The sequence below is a fragment of the Erithacus rubecula genome (assembly GCF_903797595.1).
Source record: "Erithacus rubecula genome assembly, chromosome: 1".
In the NCBI taxonomy this organism is placed as follows: domain Eukaryota; kingdom Metazoa; phylum Chordata; class Aves; order Passeriformes; family Muscicapidae; genus Erithacus; species Erithacus rubecula.
Window position 1 is genome coordinate 28,359,375 of NC_136658.1, and position 26,636 is coordinate 28,386,010.

At 46.5% G+C, this 26,636-nt stretch overlaps 2 protein-coding genes across 5 annotated transcripts in view; both read left to right on the top strand.

Moving 5' to 3' along the window:
• LOC306804198 (alpha-2-macroglobulin-like protein 1) overlaps positions 1 to 4,853 on the top strand; it is a 30,362-nt gene extending 25,509 nt beyond the window's left edge. The window contains exons 35-37 of one of the 2 annotated variants that reach the window (XM_079310474.1): positions 177 to 279; positions 1,408 to 1,449; positions 4,834 to 4,853. In XM_079310474.1, the coding sequence (XP_079166600.1) occupies positions 177 to 279; positions 1,408 to 1,449; positions 4,834 to 4,838 (150 nt within the window). In that variant the 3' untranslated portion in view covers positions 4,839 to 4,853. Of the gene's footprint in view, positions 1 to 176; positions 280 to 1,407; positions 1,450 to 1,842; positions 2,054 to 4,833 lie in introns of those variants that run through there. The other variant, XM_079310473.1, reaches the window with a different exon arrangement.
• Positions 4,854 to 8,084: 3,231 nt separating this feature from the next.
• On the top strand, positions 8,085 to 26,616 carry PHC1 (polyhomeotic homolog 1). Of its 3 annotated transcripts, XM_079317436.1 has the most exons (16): positions 8,086 to 8,287; positions 12,059 to 12,215; positions 12,798 to 12,908; positions 14,092 to 14,169; positions 14,643 to 14,684; positions 14,892 to 15,041; positions 15,908 to 16,063; positions 17,702 to 18,200; positions 18,521 to 19,281; positions 20,738 to 20,885; positions 20,978 to 21,186; positions 21,768 to 21,882; positions 22,475 to 22,583; positions 23,235 to 23,385; positions 23,872 to 24,103; positions 24,428 to 26,616. In XM_079317436.1, exons 2-16 carry the CDS (start codon positions 12,102 to 12,104, stop codon positions 24,580 to 24,582), a joined length of 3,030 nt encoding a protein of 1,009 aa, XP_079173562.1. In that variant the 5' UTR covers positions 8,086 to 8,287; positions 12,059 to 12,101; the 3' UTR covers positions 24,583 to 26,616. The 3 variants fall into 3 exon arrangements, with proteins under 3 accessions (XP_079173561.1, XP_079173562.1, XP_079173560.1); XM_079317434.1 differs by lacking the exon at positions 14,643 to 14,684 and having other exon boundaries at positions 8,087 to 8,287; XM_079317435.1 differs by lacking the exons at positions 14,643 to 14,684; positions 23,235 to 23,385; positions 23,872 to 24,103; positions 24,428 to 26,616 and adding an exon at positions 23,012 to 23,139 and having other exon boundaries at positions 8,085 to 8,287.
• The last annotated feature ends 20 nt before the right edge of the window (positions 26,617 to 26,636 follow it).

Sequence of the window (26,636 nt, forward strand, 5' to 3'; positions counted from 1 at the left end):
TGAAGATTAGAAATACAAATCTTTAGGCTGGTCAAGCCTCTTTTCACAGAATAGGAAGAGGGTGGAAGAACTTGGAAAGATAGAAAGAAAACTCTGATGCAGAAGGAGCAAAGTTAGTATGTAGGTGATTTTGAGATGATCAGTACATATCTACTCACTTCCATTCTTCTCTCCAGCTGGGTGAGAGTCCTCTGAATCTTAACATCTCAGTGGAACAAGATGTTGAAGTGCAGAATCTGAAAGCTGCAACAGTGCACATCTATGACTACTATAAGCCAGGTGAGATTTCACTGACATTGGCATAAATTAACAATTGTACCCCCCACTCAGATATAATTATGTCTGTGACCCTAATTCCCATTAACTCCCTTATTCCAGTGCACGTCCTCCTGCAGCTTCAAACTTGGGTATCCTCTGTAAAAAACTTCAATATTCAAGTAGCCACTTGCTTAGAAAAGTTTTTGAGACAAGGCTGCCTGGCACTAGATTATGTTGTGGGGTGTTAATGTGTTCCACGACTGTGTTTGCTTCCCTCCTCTATCTTCAAGCTAGAAGACTTCTCTTACAATTTGCTCTGACTTCTCCAGCTTTTTACCTCTCTGGAGAATACTTTGGCATTTATTTAAAGTCAGTATTACATAGTGCTACCCTGATCCACTAGAAGACAGAATTTAGTTGTATGCATTTCATGTATAGTATAAAAATCCTATCATCCATTGTGTCCTGCCATGTCTCGGAGGATAATAGGAAAATAATTTGTTACCCTTTAAAGCTCTAAATGAATTATTAGCACAGAGAAGATCTTGAAGATATTTTGAGTCTCTCTCATTATTCTGTGTTCAGTATGAGACAAAACAGCAGATGGAACATTAAAAATTATTAAAAAAAAAATTGAGAACAAAATGGAAAAACTGCCACTGGAGATTTAGAAAGCAACACTACATGTCATATACTGAATAACATTCTTGTTCCCCCTTCCAGACCATGGCAAGAAAAAGACACTTTTAAATCCAGCTATTACAGAGCTAAATATTGTCACCTAATATGCTCTCTCTCTGCTGTTTCATCCTGTACAAGAATTTTTATGCATAGTACACACAATTTAAAGAGTGTTATCTGACTGAAAATGCTAATTACTACTAAATATGCAAGGCTATCAGGACATGCTGTGTTTATTTACCAAAAACATCCTTGCATTAGAAGGTGTCACAATGATCTTTTACAGCTGTATGGGTTACATGTTGGGGGGACAAATTGCTGGCCTGACCCACTAGAGTTTGTTCCTGCATTCACAGTCTGAGGAGTGACAAATTGAGGTAGTGGGATGGCTGTGCTGCTGAGAAAGAAGTTTGGCACTGCCCTACCACGCAGTCCTGCAGCTCACACCCCTTCCTCTTGTTCCTACAGATGACCGGGCAGCGAGAGAATACACCTTCCCCTGCAGTTCAGGTTAGTGCAAACTCAGCTGGAACAGAGCAGAGAACTGCTGCTAAGCTGGCACAGCAGCCCACCTCTGCTCTGCATTTAATCCTGTCATGTGAGGCAGAGCCTTCTTGGACTGCAGGTTGAATTGGGATCTACTTACCAGCTGTGGGCAGTTTCTAGCCCAGGTATTGATCTCAATGTAGACTAAGGCTTGAGCATATCATGGAAGGTGAAAATGATTTCTTTTTATTTCATTTCCATACAGTCCTCACAGCATCCCAAACCTAAGTACAACTGGAAATGCCTATGTCAATGATAAAAAGATGTTGCCACTCATCCCATAAGATCTTAGCCTTCAGACACCTTCCTAAAAATTCATCAGGCACTTTGCCTTTTCTTTCCTCTTTCTTTCTACAGATGCCTCAAAGCAGGTTTCCTCCTAGTATGCTCTGATTCTGCAACTTGAATTTTCTGCCTCCATAGGGAAAACTTCATTGTTCCAGCTCTTCTATTCCCTGCAGTGTTGGAAACACTCTATTTCCTTTGCCTTATGTTTCTATGTGAAAACTGGCTTAATACGCATTAGTTTGGGAGCAAGTGAAATAAAGTATGTGGAACCTGTAAAGAAGGCAGTGACTTGAGAGTTAATGAAGATCTCAGTGCATGAAAAAGAAGGAAACACTGCATGTTATGATTACACACTTTGCAATTGGTCACCACAGTGCTTTAAATCTCTCTTCTCCCCAAATCTCATCTCTGAACTCCCTTTTCAATTCAATTAACACAATAGTTATCTGCAACTAAACTCCATGCAAAAAAAACCCAAAACAAACCTTATTTTTAACCCAGGTTTACTACCTGACCCTGTGAGTCATTTTTCTGTCACAACCTAAGAGTGGGAAGAGGCAAGGGAGTGCTAAGGAAGGAATACTTTACAGTTCATTCAGACAGAAAAGAACTGTACAGCAGTCTTAGAAGGGAGGATATGAAACCAAAGTAACACTCACTCCAAATTCACTACATGTTTAGACTCTGACAACATCTAGTCCCATCCTGTCAAAACATTAACCCAAATGACTAATCCTTACCTGTGGCACTACTTAAAAAAGACAATAATCTGAGGAATTTCAGCATGCAGCACATGCAACAAGACAATAGTGTGTAATGCAGATGGCACAGCAGGATATGCAGTGCCATTAGGAAGGCAGCACTCATAAAAAGGGGGATACTAGATAAGAAATAATGGGTACTAGTTTTAGAGAGCTGATTGCCAAAAGATAAATTACCAGGCCAGTCATGCCAAAAATTTGAAGGTATGAAGTCAACAAGCCCAGGGGCAATGGAAAAGGAGTGAACAAGATAAGCCAGGAATTTGGGAAGCAGTGGCAATCCTTCTAAACAGGCAGTACCTTTGGGAGAAAAAAAAGGGGAAAAAGGAACATAAAGTGAAGCAGGTCATGTGACAAGGATTTCTTGGGATACCCCCTTTGCCTGATCAACACAGCTTGCAAAAGGACAGCAAATACATTTTTTTTTTTTTTTTTTTACCATTCAGAACAATTGGTCCATAAAATGAGCAGAACCAGCCCTTCCACACGGGGACAAAAGGAAAACCAAATTTTCACAGCAGTGCTTAACAAGCATTTAGGGGAGGTAGAAAACCTGAGGAGCCAAGCTATACATTCCATGAACAGCTGTACAAAAAGCAGACAGGGTTGAGTTGAAGGAAGCAAAAAATTTAGGGACTGAGCATGCCTCCCAGGACTGTTTCCCTAACATTGTCCCTTCCCAAGACATTCTAGGAATCAACAGAGAGTCTTCAATAGTGCGCTGCAAATGGAGCAAAGCAACATCTGCTGCCTGTCCTGGCAAGTCTCTTCCTCTGGATATTTGGGCTGGACTGGAAGAGCTTTGGGGTCAATGCCCTCCAGCTGTTGAACTTCAGATAGGGAGGTTGTAAGTAAAACCTGAAGCCTGTAACCCAGCACGCTCATTGTGCCTGTAAGCCAGGCTCTCCCATCTCTAAATGGACATGTGCCAAGGGTCTGCTTTACAGTTCACGGGATCAGATTGCCATGAAATTAGATCTTGATAGAAGCAGGCCCACCAAGATTCCTCTGCTTCTGATGATAGGATGTCTTGGCACCTTGTACCTGAGTGGGGTAGATAAGTGAGAAAAACAAGTGTGTGAAATATGAATACAAACAGATATTTCCAGGCTGTGGTTTCAAATCAGATAGATGTTATTCAGCTGCAGATGAGGAGCTGAGGAAGCTGGCAAAGCAGACAGGTGAAAAAAATCTGCTGTGTGGCAAGCTCCTATAATATAGGAATGTATAATAGAAGTCAGTGAGACCTTTGCCTCTTGAATTAAATATTAGGGAATGCAATAAGTGGCTAATCTGTGCTGGATGGGCAATCTGATGCTTGCTCCATTCTGTGGCTGTTGAAAAGCTCCCTGTCCTTGGTGACATCCATAGGAAATACCTTCCAGAGCAAGAAAGGAACATTTGTAATGTGTAAGCAAAGGTAGGGCTGGTGGTCAGGAGGCTTCCTTCCACCACCTCACTACAGGTAGCTATTGGCTGCCCAAATGATCTGGAGGCAACTGGGACATTTCCTGCTAAGTTTTGCTGCTTTAATCTGTCAAAAAAAAAAAAAAAAAAAAAAAAAAAAAAAAAAAAAAAAAAAAGTCCAGAAGAGCATAGGTGGCAGCTAACAGGCAATCTGGTCACCAGCATCTCAGGCAGCAAGGGATTTTTCTGCAAAAAGAAGCTCTTAAAAGGAGTGAGATGTAGACTCCTTAAAAGGAGGACACAAATAAACACATAACATGGCCCCAAATGGATTCTGATCTTGTTAGAGCACGGTTTTCCTTCTGAGGTACCTGAAGGTGATGCCCTCACTCCCAGGCTGAAGTGATTAAATGGGTGTGGGAAAGGGAAAGAAGGCAAGGGCAGTTACATAGACTATGTCTGTTTATGTGCCTGTACTGTAAGGATCTGTACCACACAGTATGCAGGCTGATGCTCATGCTTATGCTACACGCTGTTTATTCACCTGTGCATAAAATTCATTCACTACCGCCGTCTTCCTGATAAATTGGAAAAAGAGGCGGGAGCTCGGAAGGTGCACTTTTCCTGCAGGGCCACTGAGTGTCACCATCGCTCCGTGGCTTGCTCTGCGAGATGCCATTTCTCCAGGGAATAAACCTCCTTTTCTAAAACGGGCTGGAGTGGGGAAAAAATATCATTGCAATGAAAATGGACTGCTTCTTGCTTCTTCCTGGAGCTGGAAGAGCTGCACCTAAAATGTGAGCTATCTATGAAATGAATTCTGCCTTATATGTAGGCAAAGCATTTGACAGGTTTCCAGCCAGACCCTCTAAGGTAGTCTTACAATTTGCAGCATGATCCTCAGTGACAACAATTATGGAACTGAACAAATGTTTTATCGGGAGACACTAAAAAGACTGGGATCTCATCACTTGGCGAAAAAAATGAGCAGAATTTGTTGAGAAGATGAAGTACTGATATTTACAAAAATAATGAAGGTGATAGATAAAGTGAATGGAAAACTGCTCTTCAGCAAATCTTTGCATGGTAGACTGCATGTGATAAAACTAGTTGGTAATCAATTTAAAACACATTAAAAAGGTACCTTACACTATAAGAACTTACTGCTACAGGCGTTACAGAAGGTGAAAATATCATCAGGTTCAAAAAGCTCATAGACAAACTAATGGAAAGCCTATACCAAAAGGAAGAGGTTGTGGGGTATTCTCTACCATTCCTACTACCATGCTTGGATGTGGGAGTAGAACAAGGAGAATTGCCTGTAGATATTGGCCAGGTATACCTGCTTTCCCTGAAAAGTATTGAGGGCAGCTGAACTTGGTGGACTGAAAAGTCCAGTGGCTTCCTTTTTTTTTCTGGGTCAGTGGAGGTGAGTGAGAGCTTTTTTCACACCCCAGCAGTAGCAGAGTGGCATGCAAGTCCACAAAAGACATGCACACATAGGTTAACGCTGACAGGAGACAATACTTCAGAGACACCCCTATCAGCACAGTGTCACTGGCCTGATCCTGTTCCCTAAGGATCAGCACTCAGAGAAATGCATTTTCATAGGTCTCAGGTTTATAAACGTTTCATCCTACTTGCTGACTAGACAGACCATATGCACGACAAAAAACAAAAAACAACAACAAAAAAAAAACAAAACACAACAAAAAAAAAAAACCAACAACAAAAAAAAGCAGAATAACATGGGATATTAAAATAATTTTTAAAAATGTGCAAACATACTGACTGCATTTGACTGGCTTTGTCTATCTGTACCTTCTTTCCATTTGATCCACCTTGACTGATCTCTCCATTTCCTTGCCTGTGATTTTTTTTCCCGAGCACACCAGTGCAGTTTTGAAAACCCTAAAACTCTCTTTATCGGTTGCAACGTCCCCGACAGCTGCTAAGTACTCCTCCCCCGCCCCCCCTTCCCCTAAGTCCTAAAGGCTCTTTATTGCAGTATTTTCCCCTAGTCCTATTGCAGTAACTGCCCTTCGTTTGCATACATTCCAGGGAGTTTCCTCCTTTGAATCCACTTCAGTGGGTTTTGCAATTGGGACAAATGGTTTAGTCGTTCATCTAGTTGTTGGGGCTTTTAGGCGTGGTTGATTCACAGGGATTACTGTTTGCTGGGTTTCCTGCTTTGTCATTGTTTCTTTGTTCACTGTCTGACCTTTTCTTTTGAATAACCTTAAATATCTCCTTGAAAATCAGCCAGACAGTTTTCCATCTGAATTGAAAAAGAGCCCTCAGCATTTAGAGCAAGAATGTTGCTCTAAAATGCCCTCCTGTACGGTGTGTTTTGCTGCTTTTCAGGCAGCAGCAAATAATATTCTGTGATTCTAAGTCAATGGGGATTAACTGCATTTCATAATGGGAATTTTTTCCTGTGAACTGATAGCCCAGTACTGTCATTACAGAGCCAGATGCAACCTTATTGCGACATGAAGCTCAGCGATCCCATTTGCAGCGGTATTTATGCTGCTTTTATCCTCGGTGGTGCTTGAGCTTCTGCACCTTGTAGCTGGAGCGCGACTCATTCCTGTTTGTCTTTTGCTGCATCCCAATTGTCACTGATGCACGTGATGGCATTATGGAAGGAAACTCATTAGCTTTCACCAAGATGAGCCACTGGTCTGACCCCATGGGCATTGATTTTCTTAGAAGCAAATATGTTGACCACGAAATCATAGAATGCTTTGGGTTGGAAGTGACATTAAAGATCATCTAGTTCCAAAGCAATAGGACATGGGCAGGGACACCTTCCACAGACCAGGTTGCTCAGAGCCCCATCCAACCTGGGCTTGAACACTTCCAGGGATGGGGCATCCACAGCTTCTCTGGGCAACCTGTGACAGCGCCTCACCACTCTCACAGGAAAGAATTTCTTCCTAATAGCTAATCTAAACCTGCTCTTCTTCATTTTGGAGCCATCGCCCCTTGTCCTGTCACTACATGCATACATATTTCCTCTCCACTTACCATCTAAAAATGACAACATTATAGTTAAAAATTTGTAAGTTTACAGTAATCAATCACGTTGATTATGACCAAGTTTACCATAATAACCAATTACACCCTAAGCCAGGCAACTGACAGGCTACACACTGATGCTCTTTGAGAGCGATCAAGAGAAGCAAGGTCCAAGCGCCTGCACAGCGCAGCCTCTCTTCTAAAAGCTGCCAGCAAGCTCTGGCACTTTTTAAAATCCTGTTCATGCAGGTTTCCACTGTGCACCTCTGCGTGTGCACACACGGAGGGGGCAGAAAACCTCCTGCTGTGTCCTGTTTGTTCATCAAAGCTTGTTGCAGGTACCAATACAGTTTACAACCTGCATTCTTCTCCCAGGCAACTAGCAACAGGGACATCGTCTCTAGCAGCGCCAGGGGAGGTGTAGGCTGGACAACGGGAATTTCTTCACAGAGGGGTAATCAGACATTGGAATGGGCTGCCCAGGGAGGTGGTGCAGTCACCGTTCCTGGAGGTGTTTAAGCAAAGGATGTGGCACTCCATGCCATGGTCTGTTGACATGGTGGTGTTCGGTCACAGGCTGGACTCTTAGAGGTCTTTTTCCCACCGAATTGATTCGGTGATTAACGTTTAACGTTTAACAGCCTCCAGAGGACGGACGGTAAAGCGAGCCCCGGCACAGGGGGCATCCGCGCAGGCTGGCGGAGAGCGCTGTGCGCACCGGGGCGGCCCGGTGCCACCCCGCGGGCACAGCCAGCGGCGCGGGCGGGGAGCGGGGCCGGGCCGGGCCGGGCGCTGCTCCCGCCGCTCCCGCCGGGCTCCCGCTCCCGTCACCCGGGCAACGGGCAAGCGGCGCCCAGGGAAGGCACCACGTGCCCGGAAGCGCCTCCAGGGAGGAAGTGACGGAGCGCCGGGGGAGCCCCAGAGGCCGAGATTTAAAAAAAAGGGAAAAAAAAAAGAAAAAAAACAAGAAAAAAAACCCAAAAAACCACCAAACCAAAACAAAAAATAAGGAAAAACGGGATGTAAAAAGAGGGCCGGGGAAGAGGGGCGGGCGGAGCGGGCTCGGGTCCCGCCCCTCCGGGGCCGCCCCGCCAGCCCGCGGCCCCGCCGGAGCCGCCGCCAGGCCCCGCCCCGGCCCCGCCCGCCCCGACACCGGAGCTGCCGCCCCGCCCCGCCCGCTCGGCCGGGCCCGGCTGCCCGCGCGCGGGGGGCGTGGCGGGCGCGGCGGCGGCGCGGGGGCTCCGGTGCGGCGGCGGCAGCGCGGGTCCCGCGGGCGGGCGGGCAGCGGAGCGGAGCGGAGCGGGGCAGAGCCGCGGCGGCTGCAGGTGAGCCGGGGCCCGGGGCGCGGGCGGCCGCGGCGGGGACAGTTGCCCGGGGCCGGCGCGGGATGGAAGTTGACAGCGGCGGCGGAGCAGCCATTGTCTGGCCGGCCCGGCCCCGGGCAGCTCCCCGCGCAGCCCCGCTCCCGCCCGCGGCAGCCGCCGCCCGGCTTCGGGCATCCTGCGGCGCATCCCGCCTCCCGCCGCGGCGGGGCTGCGGGCACGGCTCGGCTCGGCACGGGCGGGCAGGGCACCCGCACGCCGTGCCGGATCAACTTTGCTGCCCGAGTTGCCGGCGGCCTGGGTGGCCGCCGCCGCGCTGTCCCCTTGCATCCTGCCCATCTCCATCGTTCCTCGCCGCGCTCTCTCCCGCCGCCGGCCGGGCGAGGCGCTCGGCGGGGAGGCGGGCTGGGCACCGAGGGGTGGGGACCAGGTGGTGCGAGGGTCCTGCGGGGCTGGAGCGGAGCGTCGCTCCCGCTGCTGCTTCCAGAGCATCCCGGAGCAGAGTCGCCGTGTCCCGGCAGTCCCGCGGCTCTGCTTGTGTGTCTTGGAAACTGTTGTAGGAACGTGTAGTAGCAGCAGCCAGTATGCTGTAGTACGGGGTGCTGTTTTTCTCCTCCAAACCTGTGGTGTAAACCCGGGCAAATCTTACATGTTTCCTAGCTTAGTTTTTAAGGGTGAAGTGACAAAAGCACTTTGAAAGTTAGAAAATGTTCTGCAGGCAGCAGTTGTGTCCTGGGGGAATGGATGGGGTGAGCAAGTAAAACTTTTCAACCTCCTACCTAGTGCTCAGTGATTGGAGTATTGTTCGGCTTGACTTTTGTCTGTCCTTGTGCTTGAGAAAGGTCAGGAACTTGTAGATGGGCCACCTGTGGTGTTCTCGGTGCGTGCTGAGTGTGGGTTAGGCTCTGGAGTGGCCCATGTTCTCATGCTTGTGCTGCTGCCTGAGCCAGTTTTCTCCCTTCCCGTCCTTTCTGCTGTGTGGCCATTCCTGCCGTGGTGCTAAAAAGCTTTTGTAGCCTTCTGTGTCTGCCTTTTAGAGGTGCAGTTCTAGCTGTTGTTCAAAGGTTAATTTCCAGTAATGGCCACATTTTAACTGTGTGTTGGGGTTTTTTTGTTTGTTTGTTTGGAAAATCCATGGTTTAATAATTTTTTCTAGGTTATCCATCTCATGGAGCAGCCTAGCTGAGTCAAGTGATGTGATAGCCCAGTGATCACTAGGTTTTTGTTAGAGGAAGGTGCTTGGGTATCCAGCGGGAGGAGGGGAAAGAGTGTAATTCTCCTATTTTGTGTGGAAATGGCCTGTGTTTGGATCAGATTACACTGACACGGAGCTGCATCCTCGAATGAACTTGCTTGGGGAAATGCTGTGCCTTTTCACTTTTGTGTTTGGAAAGGGTTTTGCTGGATAACTCTCTTTGCTGTGGGTGACTTAAAGTCCTCACCGCCGTTCTGTAAAGGGAGCACATACTTCTTTATCCTATCCACGTCTCCAAAAGACCTTTTGCCTACCAAATTTTTTTCTGTGTCTCATGCCACAGGTGTTTTAGTATGATTCTGTTTATGCTAGGACATGATTTTAATAAGATCCAAATCAATGTGGAACTCTAAAATGCTGGAAATCTTAGGGATTGGTGGTGCTGCTTACTGAAGAAACAGATGTTGATTGGTGGGGCAGAGCACCAAGGCAGAAGCTTGGTGAAGCTGTTGAGGGCAAGGGTATTTGCTCTGGCTAAGGTGAACATCAGTTACATCCTTTCCTCTCTCATGGGCTCTCATCACAAGTAAGGTAATTCAACTCAGTGATCTGGCAGAAAACAGGGGTTTAGGGCACCTTTTCTGCAGTTAGCAAGTTGATCTAATGAGCACCAGAAGAGGTGAAATGAGGAGGATCTGAATGGGGAAGTTGAGGGTGGACAAGGGAACATAAATCTCCTAATGGCATCTGAGTTACTAGAGAACTTGGTGTAATGTGCATAGCTTCATGTGCATTTTATCCCCACCTAAAGTACTTTATTTATCCAGCACAGTTTCATTCTTTCAAAAAGTCTGTATTCTTTCCCCTCCCAGGGTTTATTTTCAGGTTTCATTTAATTTTGCCCCTCTGGGGAAGATCTTTTAAGGCAGTTACTTTTTCAAGAGCTTTTATATTCTAGGTAGGTTTATTGACCAGCTGTTTCTAGCTGAAATAGGGTTGTCCTGAAGACAGCAGTGTCCAGGTAGGAGGAGTTGTGTCTCAGTTAAGAAGAAGGTGGCCACTGCTGAAGCAGTGTAGGAAGCCAGTTTTGGGTCAGCAGGGAGAGATGTCTGGGAAGGGCTTCAGGGCAGAGGTGAAGATGTGTTTGGAAGACCTGACTGGAGCAGCAGCACTCTGCTTACCAGTTAAAGAATTGTCCAGATTTTGAGGAGCAGGTTTGAAGCAGCACTTCCCTGATTTAGCCACCTATCCTCTGCAGTGTTAATGCTGTTGCCCTACTTTAAAGTCATCTGCTGCCCTTAACACCATTTCAGAATTTAAAAAGTTGTCTGGCTGAGACTTTTGTTGCACCTCCTTTTCTGCTGCACTGGGCTGTTTGCTTATACACCAGGAAAACGTTTGGTGAAGGGTGTAATCTCTGGATTTAAAAAGGTCTAGATAAAGGGGCTGTGCTGGTGCTCTGGCTCCTGGACACTCATTTAGGAGTCTCATTTAGAGGTGTCAGATATGCTACTAGGAGCCATACAGAGGAACCAGCTGGTACTTTGGAAACAAATAGGCTGTTGGTGATAATAAGACTTACCAGAAATACATTTTTTTAAATCTTACATGGAGTTTTAACCTTCTAAAAAGTCAGTCTGTTTTTTTCCCAGCGAAATTCTGTTGAATAATCACTTTTGCTCCCTTTTCTGACTCTAGCCCCTCCTGCTGCTACTCCCTGTGTAGCTCATGTTTCTTCTTGCAGGAAACTCCCATGTCATCTGAATGTGCTACTCTTCTGCTAAGCACTCTCTTCAGCCTCACTTCTCTTCCTCTTGGCTGATGAAAGCTTTCTCCAGTCCTTTCCCAGTCCTGCAATTCACTGCAACTTATCTTTCTGCTGGTGGAAGATCTCCCTGGTTCTGCATGACCTCTTCAGCAGCTTTTGCCTCACAAGTGTTGCCAGTGAACACTTCAGCCACTCCACTTCTGACTCTGTTCCTCCTGAAAGGAACTTGCCACCACAGACACCAGCTTTTAATCTAATATTCAAGTTAAGATCTATTGTGAGCAACAAGTAGCTGGAAAGTTGTTGTGATCAGAAGAAAGAATTGAGGGCTGGGGGCTAAACTGGGAGAAAGAGGGACTGAGTTGGTATCAGTGGGGCATTGGAACTGAGGGACTGGGGTAAGAGAGGATCAGAAATTGCCGAATTGGAGGACTGGAAGCACAGTGCAATTTGCCTCAGTTTGCTAGTCTCTCTTGAAAGGAGAGGCGGTCAGGTCCAGAATTGTTTCAATGAGCTGCAGCTGCTCCTTCACTCCTCTACCTTTTTAAGATTTCAGGATACTGTAGCTTCCAACTATGGCATGGCAATAAACGTATGAGAACATGTACGTTACATTTCTGATGGTGGTAATAAAAGATTTAAACTGTGAGTAAGATTTCTGAGTAATTTCAGAATCCGGCTGTCTCTGTGGTGTATCAGAGCTGTGCAGGGATCCTGATATTGAGATATTCTAGTACAAAAGCTGCAATGTAGTGAAATGCAGTTTGGTTCTTTCCATAACCCCACTTAGTTTCCAATTCTTTCGGTGTAGATCTGGAGTCCATCTCAGCCTGAGCTCCTGGGATCCTGTCGCCATGGAGACGGAAAGCGAGCAGAACTCCAACTCCACCAGCGGGAGCTCCAGTTCTGGAGGAAGCACCCGTCCTCAGATCTCGCAGATGTCTCTCTACGAGCGACAGGCAGTTCAGGTGAGACAGGCTGTGCCCTGGGATGGCAGTGCATCACTGCAAGGGGCTGGTGAGGAGCCCTTTTGTCTTCCTCTGCCTTGTGTGTCAAGGTGGGACCGTGCTCAGAGGACTGCCATCTTTTCAGATTTAGAAATTCTTACCTAGGTGTGATGTTTAGTTCTTGTAGCCTGAGGCTTCGTGTTTTATATGTTACTTCTTTGGTGTCCAGCCTCCTAGATTTAATCTGTACTGTGATCCAATAGATTAGTTTTAGCCAATCAGTTTGCCATCCCAGTTCCTCTGTGCCCTCCCTACACAAACTTCACAGGAATGCTTGTCTGCACATGTGAGCATGCACACCCCCAGATTGCTGAAGTTTATTAAAGTCTTGCAAGTGTGATTTCCACTGTCCTGGAATACACTTGTGATTCAGTGTGTCACCAGATTTGTAACTGTGCCATGGATTTGGATGTGCTAATCTGGTGCCTGCTTTTTCATGTTGCCTAGGGATGTTCTCATGGCTGTAACTTCTTCATTGCTCTCTTCAATTACATTTCAACAGCATGCAATTTTTATGACAATTGGGTTTTCTTCTTTATCTAGGCCCTGCAGGCTCTCCAGAGACAGCCCAATGCAGCCCAGTACTTCCATCAGTTTATGCTCCAGCAGCAGTTTAACAGTGCCCAACTTCACAGCCTGGCTGCTGTCCAGCAGGTAAGTTGCCAAGAGGCAGAGAAGGAGAGGAGTTGGTTCATTCTCTGGGGAAGATCCAGAGGTCCTGTTTTTTTTTTTATACAGTGCTTTGTGCACCAAGTCATTCTGATCCCTGATGAGACAATGAGTCCCTAAACACATTGTTTAGAGTTAATACAAACAGCCAGTCAACTGGAAGCCTGAAGCAAAGATTAATTTTTTTTTTGGGTACAGAGTGGGGGAAGATAAAATTTGGCATCCCCATCAAGGAACTTGCACTTCAGAGGCCTGTGGCTACTCCTTGCATCTTCTTTAAAAAAGAGATGGGTGTTTAAATCAGCAATGGATACAGAAGTGTTTAAAAACTGTATTAAAGGGAACAGTGGGTTGTTACTTCTCTGAGATTTAACGTTTGTGTTTGCATGAAATTTCAGGCAGCATCCTCTGAAATTTCTGTCTCGGAACTCAGTAGCCATGTTTTCTTTACCAGCAGGAGGGTAAACCTGTCCAACCAGGAGGCTGTCTCTAATTGACACATATACAGATCAATGCAAATTAATATATTTTATAAAGTATAATTGTTGAGTGATTTTTATCAACTTTGCTCACCTAGTAGATTTAATCATCAGTTCAAAATGGATTATGTGTGACATGAATACATTCTGTGTGTGTAACAATGTGTCAGTACCTGTACTCTTTGGCAGTTAGTCCAGTATGTCATTGTTCTCAAAATCCTTGACTGCAGTATTATAGTATAGAAGAAATAGAATCCTCTCATCAGCTTTGCACAAGTCTTAGTTACAAAACTAACTAAATTCATGCAGGGGAATTCCCATGGCATCAGAGAGGGGGAAGTAAATCTATCAATATTTAAGTTTTTCCACAAACCATATGCTCTCTAATCTGAGCTTTGTTACTTGGAATGCTGTCATTGCATTGCTACTAAACTGCCTAATTGGCCCAACAGATTACTAATGTTGTGGGGAATGTCTGGATGTTAACAGTGGATTTCAGCACTGGGGTGAGAGTTGCAGTGTGTAGTATGATAAGCTGGGCAAGAGTAGTGCATGTACCCATGGGTGGAAGGACTGGAGGTGATACACTCTGAGGGTAAGTTCTGGTAGGTGTTCAGACAGAGCCAAATAATTGAGTTGGGTTGAAAAGTTTGTTCAGGCACTCATTTCTCTGCCAATCTCTCTTGCAGGCTACAATTGCAGCCAGTAGACAGGCCAACTCCCCCAACACTAGCACCTCGCAGCAGACCACCACCACCCAGGCTTCTGTAAGTAAAAATGCTCCCTCACACACAAATTGAAGCCTCCCTCCCACTCCCTGCCTTGTTCTGCCTGCTCCTTGTCTTTAGGATGCACACAGCTTCTAAGAATGCTGGGAATCAACAAGATGCAGACAACTTTGAGGATTTAGGGTGCTGTCATTTTTGGTGGGGCTTGAGGAAACCAGATAAGGTTTTTGGGTGGGAGCAGCCTCTTAGTTGGAAAGGTAGACATGGATCTCTCCTGTGGCTTTGGGGATACATTGTCATGGATTAGATCAGGACTTGTAAGAAGGAGTTGTGAGCAGCTTTTGCCTTAGACAGAAGTGTGTTGAATGAGAGGATGTCTGGTATTGTAGTGAGTGTTGAGCAGTTGGGATTTTCTCAGAGTAGATGAGTCGGTAGCGAAGGTTTTGTGGGTTTTTTACTTTTACTTAGGAGGCTGGAGAAAATGATGTATTTTTGTGGATCTCTTATTGCAGTTGCATGCTAACAGTGATTCTCAAGCTCAGCATAGAAAAGAGGTCAGTATTCAGGACTTTGGCTAATTTAGACTGTGTAGCCTGTAGGACAAGCCCTCTAATACAAGAAATTTCTTCTTGTTGGTCCACTGTGGAATACAAGAAAAAAACATAAAATGTCTGTTCTTCCTGTACCCCACTAATGTATTTGTACATATTTCTTGGCCTCCATCTCTTCATATATGATTTGAAGCTTTTTTCTCTTGTAAGATCAACCTTGCCACCACCTCAGCTGCTCAGCTGATCAGTCGGTCCCAGAGCGTGAGCTCCCCGAGCGCCACGACGCTGACCCAGTCCGTGCTCCTCGGGAACACCACCTCCCCTCCCCTCAACCAGTCACAGGCACAGATGTACCTTCGGGTAAGAGATGGCAGCAAACTCTGTCCTGACCACGATACCAGCCACTGCAGAGGGGTTACCAACACTTATGGACTCACCTAGCTGTAAGGATGGTGCAGTATATTTTAAAGTTGCATGGGGATGCTCTCATCCCTGAAGCCACAAGTTTGATTCTGGGCTCAGCCTTCGAGATGAGCTTTGTATTGCGTGGCTCAAGTGAGAATGTTAACAACTGCTCTGCATAGATGTTAAAGGTTCCATAGCACTTCTTACTAGAGTGCAGCTGTGTAATATATGTTCTAGACTTGAATGTGGCTCACAGAAATAAAACTACTCTTCTGGTTTAATTCTGGAACAGATACACGGTAAATTACTCTTTTTCTGCTTGCTGAGCTCAGGGGTGTAAGTCAGAATTCAGTAAGCCTAGACAAATAAATCAATGTGAACAAATGTCATTCTTTTAAGTGCTTTGAAGTGCAGCTGGGTAGAAAGCATTAGGCTTGACTGTGGAGTTTGGGGTTTGGTTACCTACTTGAAAAATAATTTCCATTTTTCAATTGACTTGAGATACAGATGTTAATCCCCTTCATTTCAAGCAGAACTAATCTTAGTTGTATGTTTTTTATCACTTGTTGTTCAGCCAGTTCTAGATACACAGCCTTGGGCAGTCTGTGGGAGTTAGCCCAGGCTATGTTTGACAGAAGAACACTGTTCCCAGTTTCCTGCTTTGGAGGGTTATGTTCAGTGTTATAGTGCAGGGAGGGTTGGTGGTTTTGCAATGTATGACATTACAGCTTAGTGTTCCTTTATAATCTGTTTGCTTGTGTTTTTTTTGTCTTCCTTTCTCTCTTCCATTCCTTTCATTCCACATCACCTGACCCTAACAGCCGCAGCTGGGGAACCTGCTGCAGGTGAACCGGACCCTGGGCCGCAATGTGCCTCTCGCCTCCCAGCTCATCCTGATGCCCAATGGGGCTGTGGCTGCTGTCCAGCAGGAGGTACCAGCCACTCAGTCTCCTGGGGTCCATGCAGACACAGACCAGGTCAGTGGCCCACTCCAGAGTCCTCCCTTTCCCCTGCTTCTGCTGCACCACACTTGAGACACTAGTCTCAAGCTATCCCTGTATTTATCCCAGATTAGAGCTATTTCATCCCCAGATCGCGTCCCTGTGCAGGCAGGAGGTTTTTGCCACCATGTTTTCATGTTTGCTTTTTGCCTCCGGAGATGAGATTATTTTCTGCTTAAAATTTCTGACATGGGCACAGGCTGCATCAATTCCACCTTCACAGTTTCTTGAAGGTTCAGTGTACAGTTCTCACTCACTCTGCAAGTAAGAGTCTTTGCCAGAGGTAGTATTCTTCCATCCAGTTGGTTTGTTGTTGTGAAGATGCTAAAGACTTGTCTGAAGCAATTTTTTTTTTTTTAAAGTCAACTGTGATCAAATTCTGGAGATAACATGGCATTTGGAGCAGAAGTAAATACAGAGGATGGAGCACCAAAATGCAGAGGAACTAGTGAGGTTGGAAGGACTGTGGGCCATGAGTAGATCTGTGGGCCTGGGGCAGGCACATGGCACAAAGATTGAAAAAGAATGACCGGTCTTTAAAGGGGTATCTCAATGCTTCTACAGCTGTGCTGAACTGGGTCCTACCAATGCCAGGGTATGGCAGGTCTGAAGTCTGTCCCATGCCCTGGAGAAAGACTGTGTCCCCAGATCCTGCTCACAAAGTGCCTGAGATTTTTAATTTCAATCAGAGATTGAAATCAGAGGAGAGAGTTGAGGATGATGTATGTCCTGGTTTGAAGGACAGGTGTCTGCCAATAAAGGCAGAAGCTTCTCTTTGAAATGGAGAATGTGAACCCTCTCACTCCAAATTATTATAGTTTTGAAATTAAGGGGCTCTCAGGCAAAGATATGGGAATTAGGAATAACAGTTCTTTACTAGGAAAATTAAAATAGAAATGCAGTATTACAAAGAACAATCCCAACCCTGACAGAGTTAGAATACAATCTGACACCCTGTCAGTCAGGGTGTTGGTAGCAGTCCCATTAAGTGGTGGCTACAGTCCTCCTGCAGTGACAGATGTGGTTCAGTTGAAGCAGTGCTCCTGTAGAAGGGTGGAGTTTTCCTCTGAAGGTCTAGGGATGGTGTGGAAAGGTCTTTTCCTCTGGAATCCAGTGGAAATAAAGTAACTTGCTGTTCAAAATCTCAGTTTTTATCTAGGTAGAGAAGGCTTGGCTCCTTCCCCTGACTGGAGCATCTCCCAGTGGGATGATGTAATTTTATCAGTCATACAGTGGGACTCAATGGGCCACAGCAGATGATATCTTCCTGGAGGGAGGATGGGTTGTGGAAAAGATAAAGATGATTCCCCATCTTGTCTTAAAAATGGCCCATTAGCAGATAATATGTGCCACGGAGATAAGGATCACTGCCGCACCCAGCTTCAACAGATGGTGATAGAATACACATTTCTGGCCACATCAACCCAACACAATGTGGTTCCTGGGGAGGGCCGTGCTGAGCTTTGCCCTGCAGTGTTAGCAGCTCCTCACACGGACCCAGGCATCAACTCAGCCTGCAGCCGGGCGGAGCGCGTTGCCTGCTGAACTCTGTCACACTCCCGGCAAGGAGCGTGTGTAAAGCGAATGGATTCTGTTTGCTGTGTGTGTCTCTAGGTGCAGAACCTGGCAGTGAGGAGCCAGCAGACCTCTGCCACCAACGCCCAGCTCCAAGGCTCTGCCCAGAAGACAGCGCTGGCAGGCAGCTCCCAGGCCTCGGGCTTGCCGCAGGCCACCAGCACGGGCCAGACCATGGCAGTGGCCCCCGCCTCCTCCAGCGGGGCGGGCCAGTCCCTCAACCTGAGCCAGGCAGCAGCGGGCAGCAATGGTGTCTCCGGGGCTGTGGTGGCCACTGGTGGGAGCCAGCCCTCGCTAGGACTGAGCCAGAGCTCCTCAGTGGGTGCTGCTGGCAGCTGCCAGAGGAAGGGCACCGGGGTGGTTCAGCCATTGCCAGTGGCGGCTGCCCAGGCCGTGACTGTCAGCCAGGGGAGCCAGACAGAGACAGAGAATGCAGCTGCAAAGAAAGGTGACACAGACAGTGCTGGACAGCAAACGGTGGGCATGAACCTCACCAGGACCGCTACACCAGCACCCAGCCAGACGCTGATCAGCTCAGGTAAGCACTCACCTGGAATTTTCCTCTTCAAAATCATTGGGCCTTCACAAGAATGGCATTTGGAAGCTTGGTGATAAAAGCTTTTCCAGCATATCTCCCAGCTTCTGTCCTCCCAGAGACTTGTCTCAAGAGGCTATCCCTTTCTGTTAGCACAAGAAGTTGATTTAATCCCTCATGTCCTCTGCAAGTAAGCTGTCAGTGATTTTGGAGTTTAACATCTCAAACCAATGCAGTGGCTACCTTATTTTTGTTGTTGTTGTTCTCAGCTGCACCGTTGCTAACTTTTGTGCTCTCTTTTTTCTTACTCTGTTTTTGTATAGCAACGTATACACAGATCCAGCCACACTCACTGATCCAACAGCAGCAGCAGATCCATCTGCAGAAGCAGGTGGTGATCCAGCAGCAGATAGCCATTCATCACCAGCAGCAGTTCCAGCACCGCCAGTCCCAGCTCCTCCACACAGCCACCCATCTCCAACTGGCTCAACAGCAGCAACAGCAGCAAGCAGCATCTCTGAGCCAGCAGCAGCAGCAAGCTCAGCCTACGCAGCAGCAGGCTCCCCCTCCAAACCAGCAGCAGGCACAGACCCTTGTGGTGCAACCTATGTTGCAGTCCCAGCCACAGCATTTACAGCTCCAGCAGGACAGTCCTTGCCAGCCAGCCACCAAGTCACCTGTTCCTATTCAGTCAAAATCTCTGGTCACCCCCATCAAACCCCCTCAGCTTGGGCCTGCCAAAATGTCAGCAACACAGCAGCCTCCACCACACATCCCAGTGCAGGTAGTGGGCACTCGGCAGCAGGGCTCAGGCCAAGCCCAAGCACTGGGCTTGGCTCAGATTGCTGCAGCAGTGCCCACATCCAGGGGAATGCCAGCTGTAGTCCAGCCCGTTTCCCAAACCCATGCTGCTTCCCCATCATCATCTTCAGCTCCAGCATCCTCACAGGAAGCTCCCCCTCTCACCACAGGGGTGAATTTGGCACAAGTTCAAGGCACAGCCCACATGGTGAAGAGCCCAGCTTCCTCTCCAGTTGTGGCTCAGATGCCAGCAGCATTCTACATGCAGTCTGTCCAGTTGCCAGTAAGTGATACCATTGAGAAGGAGAATAGCATATGGATTCTCTTTGTTCATTCCTAGGACACCAATCGCAGTCCAGGCCCAGGTCAGTGGGATGGGATGGGTAAGGGGTTTGGGGAAAGGGATGTGGAGAGTTTTTTACCCTCAAAAACACTAATTCCAATCCAGCCCCTGGGGTTACTGACTACAAGTGTTGGTCTTCTAGATTATCATTCAAAGGCTTGCATGAAGTGAATAGGTGAGACTCAGAGCCTGCCCCAGATGGGGTGAGTGTCCACATCACATACTGAGTATCCCATTTAAAGGTGGGGTTTGGTTGACCTTGGCTGGCTGCTGGATGACCACCAAGTTGCTGCTCCATCACTCCCCTTTCACAACATGACAGGAGGAGAAAAATACAGTGAAAAGCTTGTCAGTTGAGATAAGGATATGGAGATCATTTTGCCAATGACCATCATGGGCAAAACAAACTCAGTTTATGGAATACATTAATTTTACTGCCCATTTAGCGTAAGATAATTGGAAATAAGAAAAATGCAAAAAACACCTCCCCCCTTCTTCACAGGTTCAACTTCACTCCTGATTCTTCTACTACCTCTTTTCCCTGAATGGTTCAGGAGGACAAGAAATGGGATTTGTGGTCCGCTCATAAGGTTTTGTCTTTCCCTCATGATTTTCCCTTGCTTTTGCATGGGGGACTCCCTCCCATGGGATATAGTCCTTCACAAAGGATACAGTCCTTCATAAAATTCTTCTCCAGTGTGGGTCTTTCCCACAGGCTGCAGTTTTTCATTAACTGCTCCAGCACAGATATTTCTGGGTTCCAGATCCCTTGGTATGTGGTACTAGCCACTGACTCTAGGCCTTAAAGGATCCCCTAGCAACAGGCCGAGCAGAGAGAACTCAAATTCCATAGGCCTTGTCCATGCTGTTGTGAATTGTCCAGCTAGGGCCTACCTAAATCCCTGAGACAACAGCACTTTGCCAGCTCAGATCATGGAATCATAAATAATTGGAATTAAAAGAGCCCTAAAGATCACATAATTCCAACATCCCTGCCATGGGCAGGGACACCTTTAGGTTCCTCCATCCAACCTTGCCAGTTCTGCTCCTGCTGAATGTGTGTCCTCTTCTCTTTCAACTCCCTGTTGAAACTGATCTGAATTATCCAAAAAACCTGTTTCGAAGTGGCTGGGTGAATGCCATTCCATTTCTTCCTGCAATAATCCTTTGAGGTTCACACAGTGTCTTGGTTTTATACCAGTGTATCAACATGACTTGGGACACCAGATCCTAGTCTGTGGCTTCTCAAGCTTTGTTCCTTGCTAGGCATGTGCTCCCAAGTCGAGGTAGGTACTGAGGGAGCAAGAGGCATCTTTTTTGGGTTTTGTTGTTTTGATCTGTCTTGTTTGCTTTGGAGCTTTTCTGTCTGCTTATGTGTTCCTCTTTATTCATGCAGGGCAAATCTCAGACCCTGGCAGTAAAGCGCAAGGCAGAGTCAGAGGAGGAGAAGGAGGAGCCTCCCAGTGTCACCACACTCCTGCCTGCCAGGTCCTCTCCTGTAACAGACAGCCCCAAAAACATGGAGGAGAAGAGTGGCCTTGGAGGTGAGGTACAAAGGAGCACTCTGCTTGTTTGTGCCAATGACCTGAAGTAGGTGCAGCAAAGGTAACTGACACCTGTGCTGTTAACTTTCCAGATAATTCTGATACTGCTGCCATTGCAACCTCAAATGCCACATCAAGTGAAGGAGCCTCAGCCACCCCCACCTCTGCTTCCACCCCAAACCTGGCATTGGTGTCACGTCAGATGGGAGACTCCAAACCTCCTCAAGCCATTGTCAAGCCCCAGATCCTCACACATATCATTGAAGGCTTTGTCATCCAGGAGGGAGCAGAACCCTTTCCAGTAGGGATTTTTTTTTGTTGTGGGGGAAGGAGGTGTAGCACTTTCTTGGGAGGGCTTCCATCTTTGCATAGGAGTATGTTTCCCCATATTCCAGTTCAGCATTTTTAGCTTGGGACATGGACAGTAAAGAGGAAGGGAAGGGAGGTGGGTGTCATGAATGAAGCACGATATTCAGAAGTGTTATTAAAGAGAAGGAGTTTGAAGGAGTAAAACAAGTGTTGCAGCAACTGCTTACTGCAGTAGTCACCAAAGCAATAATTAACACAGGAGTTGTGAGGAGGCTCTCCTCTCTGTCTGGGAAAGATGCATTTTGAACAGGCAGCAAGTGAAGTGGAAGTAAGTGAGGGGAAATGGAGTCACATAGAATTGGACATTATTCGAGGCAGATAGTGCTTGGGGGTCTTTAATGAACAACCAAACCTGTGAGTCAGAAAGCAGCAATTACTTTTTTCAGCATCTCTCCTTCCCTATTAGGCAGAGAGATTCTTGAGTTGAATTTTGAGCTGCATGTACCTTGGCAGAGGGTGATGGACACAGGGAATCCTTTACTGGTGGGTCCAACTCATTCTCTCCTTACCCAGGTGGGTTGTTCTCAGCTGCTGAAAGAATCTGAGAAACCACTACAGGGAGAGGCTCCTTCTGGCCAGAATGAAAATCTGTCCAACAATTCTCTGGGAGAGGATAGTGCTTCCATGGGTGAGTTTCAGGACCAGGAAGACTAGCTAGTGTTACTGGAAGTTTCTGCTCTGTATTATTAACTTAATGCATTATGGACTTGTATCTCTTCTGGACTTAGAGACTTGAGCTGTGGAAATAAGATCTCACCTTTTTTGAGTGCCAGAAGACTGATAGTGGGGTTTTTTTTGTTGTTGTTGCAAATATGATCTAACACATCCTGTGTCAGCAGTAAGCAGATTCTGAACTGTACATGGTTTTAATGACTCTAGGCTGCAAAGGCTGTGTGGATAGAGCAGAGAGTGCAGTGATGGAGATTTCCTTCACAGCCTTGTAGGATGTGAGGAATATGCTATTTTTTGTTTATTCTATGAAGTGTTACTGACCAGGAGAAAAAAAACTGCTCTGTTCATTATCTTGGGGTCCTAATTAGTGGAGCTTGTGCTTCTCTTTTCCCAGTTGCTTCCCCAAGCTAACGACTTACTAGATTCAGTAAAAAACAGTTTTTGGAGTCTGTCTGCTCAGAAGGAGAGCAGTGGAATGAGGAATCATTGGGTTTGTGATTTGCTTCAGTTCAGATCATCAACTGGTGTATGTCTCTGTATCTCACTAGAGCTTGACAAGAAGGCAAACTTGTTGAAGTGTGAATATTGTGGGAAGTATGCCCCAGCAACCCAATTCCGTGGCTCCAAGAGGTTTTGTTCCATGACCTGTGCTAAAAGGTAATAACAATAAGATGTAATATTCCTTATCTCTGACTGCACATTTGCTGGAACTGGGCATGTGCCCCTTCTCCAAGTCGTCTGATCCTTCCTCTGTGGCACGTACTGGCCACAGAGATCCTTTAGCACTCAAAATGATTTGTAAATGCTTCTAGGTCTGGAGAGGTGGATGTGGTGCTGAATATAAACAGGATGTCTGGCTTGCTCAGAAAATGGAGTGGGAAGGAGGAAATTCTGGGGCTATAAAGAACCTCTCTTCAGAAAAATGTACATTTGACTAAGTAAATGCATACTGGTAGCTGTCTGATGCATTGGTATTAGACGAAGACACAAGGGAGCATTGGGGACAAAACTGGGGAGAAGTTAGACTAGTCATTGCTGCCTCCTCTTGATAGCAGAGTGCTTGTTATGGGTCTTTTTTCCCTTAGGGGAATGACTTAATTGACCCTTCAGATATTAGATCGAGACCCTGGTGTCCAAATATTGCTTGTGTCAGAAGTCTGGACTGGTTCCTTCCCAGGGAAAATCTTAGAAGGAGGAGGAACAGAACTTGATGGTAAAGAGTAGTCTTACCCCATCTAGAGCAAGGAGAAGTAGTAGGTTTAGATAGTTGCTGCTTTCTCACTGCTGCTCTGCTTCTCCTTACTTGAGGTACAATGTCAGCTGCAGCCATCAGTTTCGGCTGCAGAGGAAGAAGATGAAGGAATTCCAGGAAGCCAACTATGCCCGTGTGCGCCGACGGGGACCGCGGCGCAGCAGCTCCGAAATCGCTCGAACAAAGATCCAGGGCAAGCGCCACAGGGTGAGGACACACCTGTCAAGGCAGGTCTGTGCAGAATTTGGCCCTGCTGGCTGTCACAGTGGATGCAGTCGTGCAGGATGTGCCAAGGGCACGCTGACACTCTTGTTACACAAGGCACAGGGAGCTGCTCTGTGTGTTCACGTTTGGACTTGTTCTGTGCTCTGTGTTCGCTCCCGTGTGCATCTTGAAGGTCTCGGCGAGTGAGGCAAACTGACAGCCTTGGCAGAAAACAATCCACTCTTCCCATTTAATTAGCAGTCTTTCACATGACTGACTTGAATTGAGCTATAGAAGAATCAAATGAGCCTCAGGTCTGATGTGAGGAAGAGAGGGAGCTCTTGTGTCAGCTGTCCCTGGACCAATAGCCTGAGACACTTGTTCCAGACTGTTGGGACAGCTGCTGCTCCCAGTGTCTTCTTTTGCAGCTTGTAATTGTGAATTTCTTACAAACCCCTTTTCTTTTTCTTCTTTCCTGTGGGCTTGTAGGGCCAGGAAGACTCAAGTCGAGGTTCTGATAACTCCAGCTATGATGAAGCTTTGTCCCCTACATCTTCAGGACCCCTGTCAGTAAGGGCTAGTCATGGAGAAAGGGACCTGGCAAACTCTAATATGGCCCCTCCTACCCCAGATCTACATGGCATCAACCCAGTCTTCCTGTCCAGCAATCCTAGTCGTTGGAGTGTGGAGGAAGTGTACGAGTTTATTGCATCATTGCAAGGTGAAGATCCTTTCCTGCATTCCTGTGATCCAGTAGCTTGGGGAGATGGGGCTCTCTTTCTGGAAAGAAAATGGTAGTGGTGCCTGCTTTTGAACATGTTTCTGAATTGGAGTAGATCATAGAGATGGATTCTCAAGATTTATTTCTCAAGTAGCCTGTGTGCTCAAGGAGACTGTGGACTAGAGTGGGGAAAGGGGTTGGTTAGATCCCTAGCTTGTTTTTCTGTACCTGCCAGAGGTGCATAGAGCAGGAATGAGGGGAGTGCCCAATCACACGTGCTTCTCACTGGTTTTTTTTTTTTTTTTTTGTTTGTTTGCTTCACAGGGTGCCAGGAAATTGCTGAGGAATTTCGGTCACAGGAAATTGATGGTCAGGCCCTGTTGCTTCTGAAGGAGGAACATCTCATGAGTGCCATGAACATCAAGCTGGGACCAGCTCTCAAGATCTGTGCCAAGATCAATGTCCTCAAGGAGACCTAAGAACTCTGAAGCCAAAGGTCTCACTTTTGCTCTGACCCCAGGGCAGCTGCCAGTTTTGGTGTATTCTGCTGGGGTGGGGAAGAATGGGACAGTCCCCTGTGGTCTTGCATTCAAGAAGAATGAGAAGGAATTTAACTGATTGAAACTGCCATGCACAAGCCCATCTCTTGGTCTCTTAATGGTGCTACAAGGTTGAAGAAAACTGTCACCTGGGGCCTTTAAACAACTTTCTTCCTGATTTTGAATATGCCTCCCCTGTATACACCACATAAAGATGTTAAGGGGATCTCTTTCTGTCTTAAAAGATTTCTGAAAGGAAACTGCCCTCAACCCTTTTTGCCACAGCAGGTCTGCTAGATCTTACATTTGACTATCATTGCCAGAATTCAAGGCATAGGAAGAGCTGGCCCCACATGGACGTTGGGAGCACCTGTGCTTGGGGCTTTTATGAATGGGAACTAGCAAATTGCAAGTGACAGAGGTGACAAACAAGAATTTGAGCAAAAGGGGCTGCTGCTTTTTCACCTTGAAAAATACCTGGGCTGCTCATGAACTGGGTTTAATAGCCATTCCAGCATGCATACCAAACCTGAAGGCCTGTGGCAATAGGAGCTGTCTTGTCTTCACTGCATGTCTACAGGAGACAGTAAAGCTGAAGTGTTGTGGCAGCTATTCACTCCAGGTGCTCCTCTCAGAACCAGTCAGAGGGTTTTTCCTGAGTACTTATGACAAAGTGATGGGAAACTCAAAGGGGAGGGGATTGTTTAACACTGGGGAAACCTTCCAGCACTAGGTTTGTCTTCCCATTGTGCTAGAGCATAATTTACAGATCCAAAGCAGTCTCCAGAAGCACCAAGGCTCTTTGTGGAATGGGCTGGGGTTTTGTTTTGTGTGTTTTCTTACCAGTTTGTATTCTTTTCCTTTTGTGTCTGTCTTTGTTATCCTCAGGAGAGCTTATGGGAAAAAATTTAGGCTGGCAGGATTGTACTGCTTGCCTCAGGCCTTTTTTTTTTTTTTGTTTGGTTTTTTTTTTGGTTTTTTATTTGTGTGTGTTGTAAAACAAGTATTTCTCAGTTACAAGAAACCAAACACATACCCTACAAGAACTGAATGCTAATCTTTTAATGTGACTTCTCATTTCTAAAGGGTAGAATTTATATTACAGGCTGATTTTCTCCTACTCAGCCCCTGCAGGTTTGGTTAGGGGTTCTTTGGTTGTTTTTTTTTTTAAGGGCCAAATGGGGTATTCTGCAGTTTTGTAGCCAAATTGTCAAAGGTCAAAAACTGGGCGTAGTTATTCTCTACCACAAGTACCTCTGCTTCAAACAGGCAAAATACCTGAAGGAGTTACACAAACTGTGAGGAGGTAAGTGCCCTCTAGAGCCAAATACCTGAAAGCAAGATGGTGTTATAAACCATGTAGCTCAGCTTTTCTGTTTTCAGAAGTGTCATATGAATATTTGAGTGAAACATAACTGTTCTCTGTGTTAAGCACCTACTATTGTAGGAAACCTGTAGTGGCATGGGAGAAAGCCTAATAGCATAGGTAGGAAAACATTAGAGATCTTTGCAATGGGCTCTTTATTGACCCATGTTAGAAAAAGAGGAAGGAAGGTGCTTAGATGGATAAAATGTGGCAGCAGCTTCCTAGTCTTAACTGTGCTGCCGAATCTCACTTTTGTGACATCTTGTTCATGTGAGAAGCCTTCTGAGGATTTCTGAATGCAGACAGGCCCAAAGGAAGTTGCCCATGCTTGCTGGCACCCTGTTTGGTCTGATGTCATCTGGGGACAGAGGAGGGGGAGTTTAGAAGCAGCAGTGAGCAGAGGAAGGCTGCCCTTAAACCATTTTATTCTTAGTGGGCTGGGTATGATAAAACTCCTGTTTAGTTTGACCCTTGGAAGGGGAGGCAGGCAGGTAGCCTGCCACTGTTACCAGCTACTCCTGAGGGCTGGACTTTATTTCAGTCAAATGGGAAGGTTTCATTTCTTCATTTCATGTTCAATGTTCTTAATAAAAAATGCTTGATCAGGCTTTGCAGGTCTGGCTCCTTT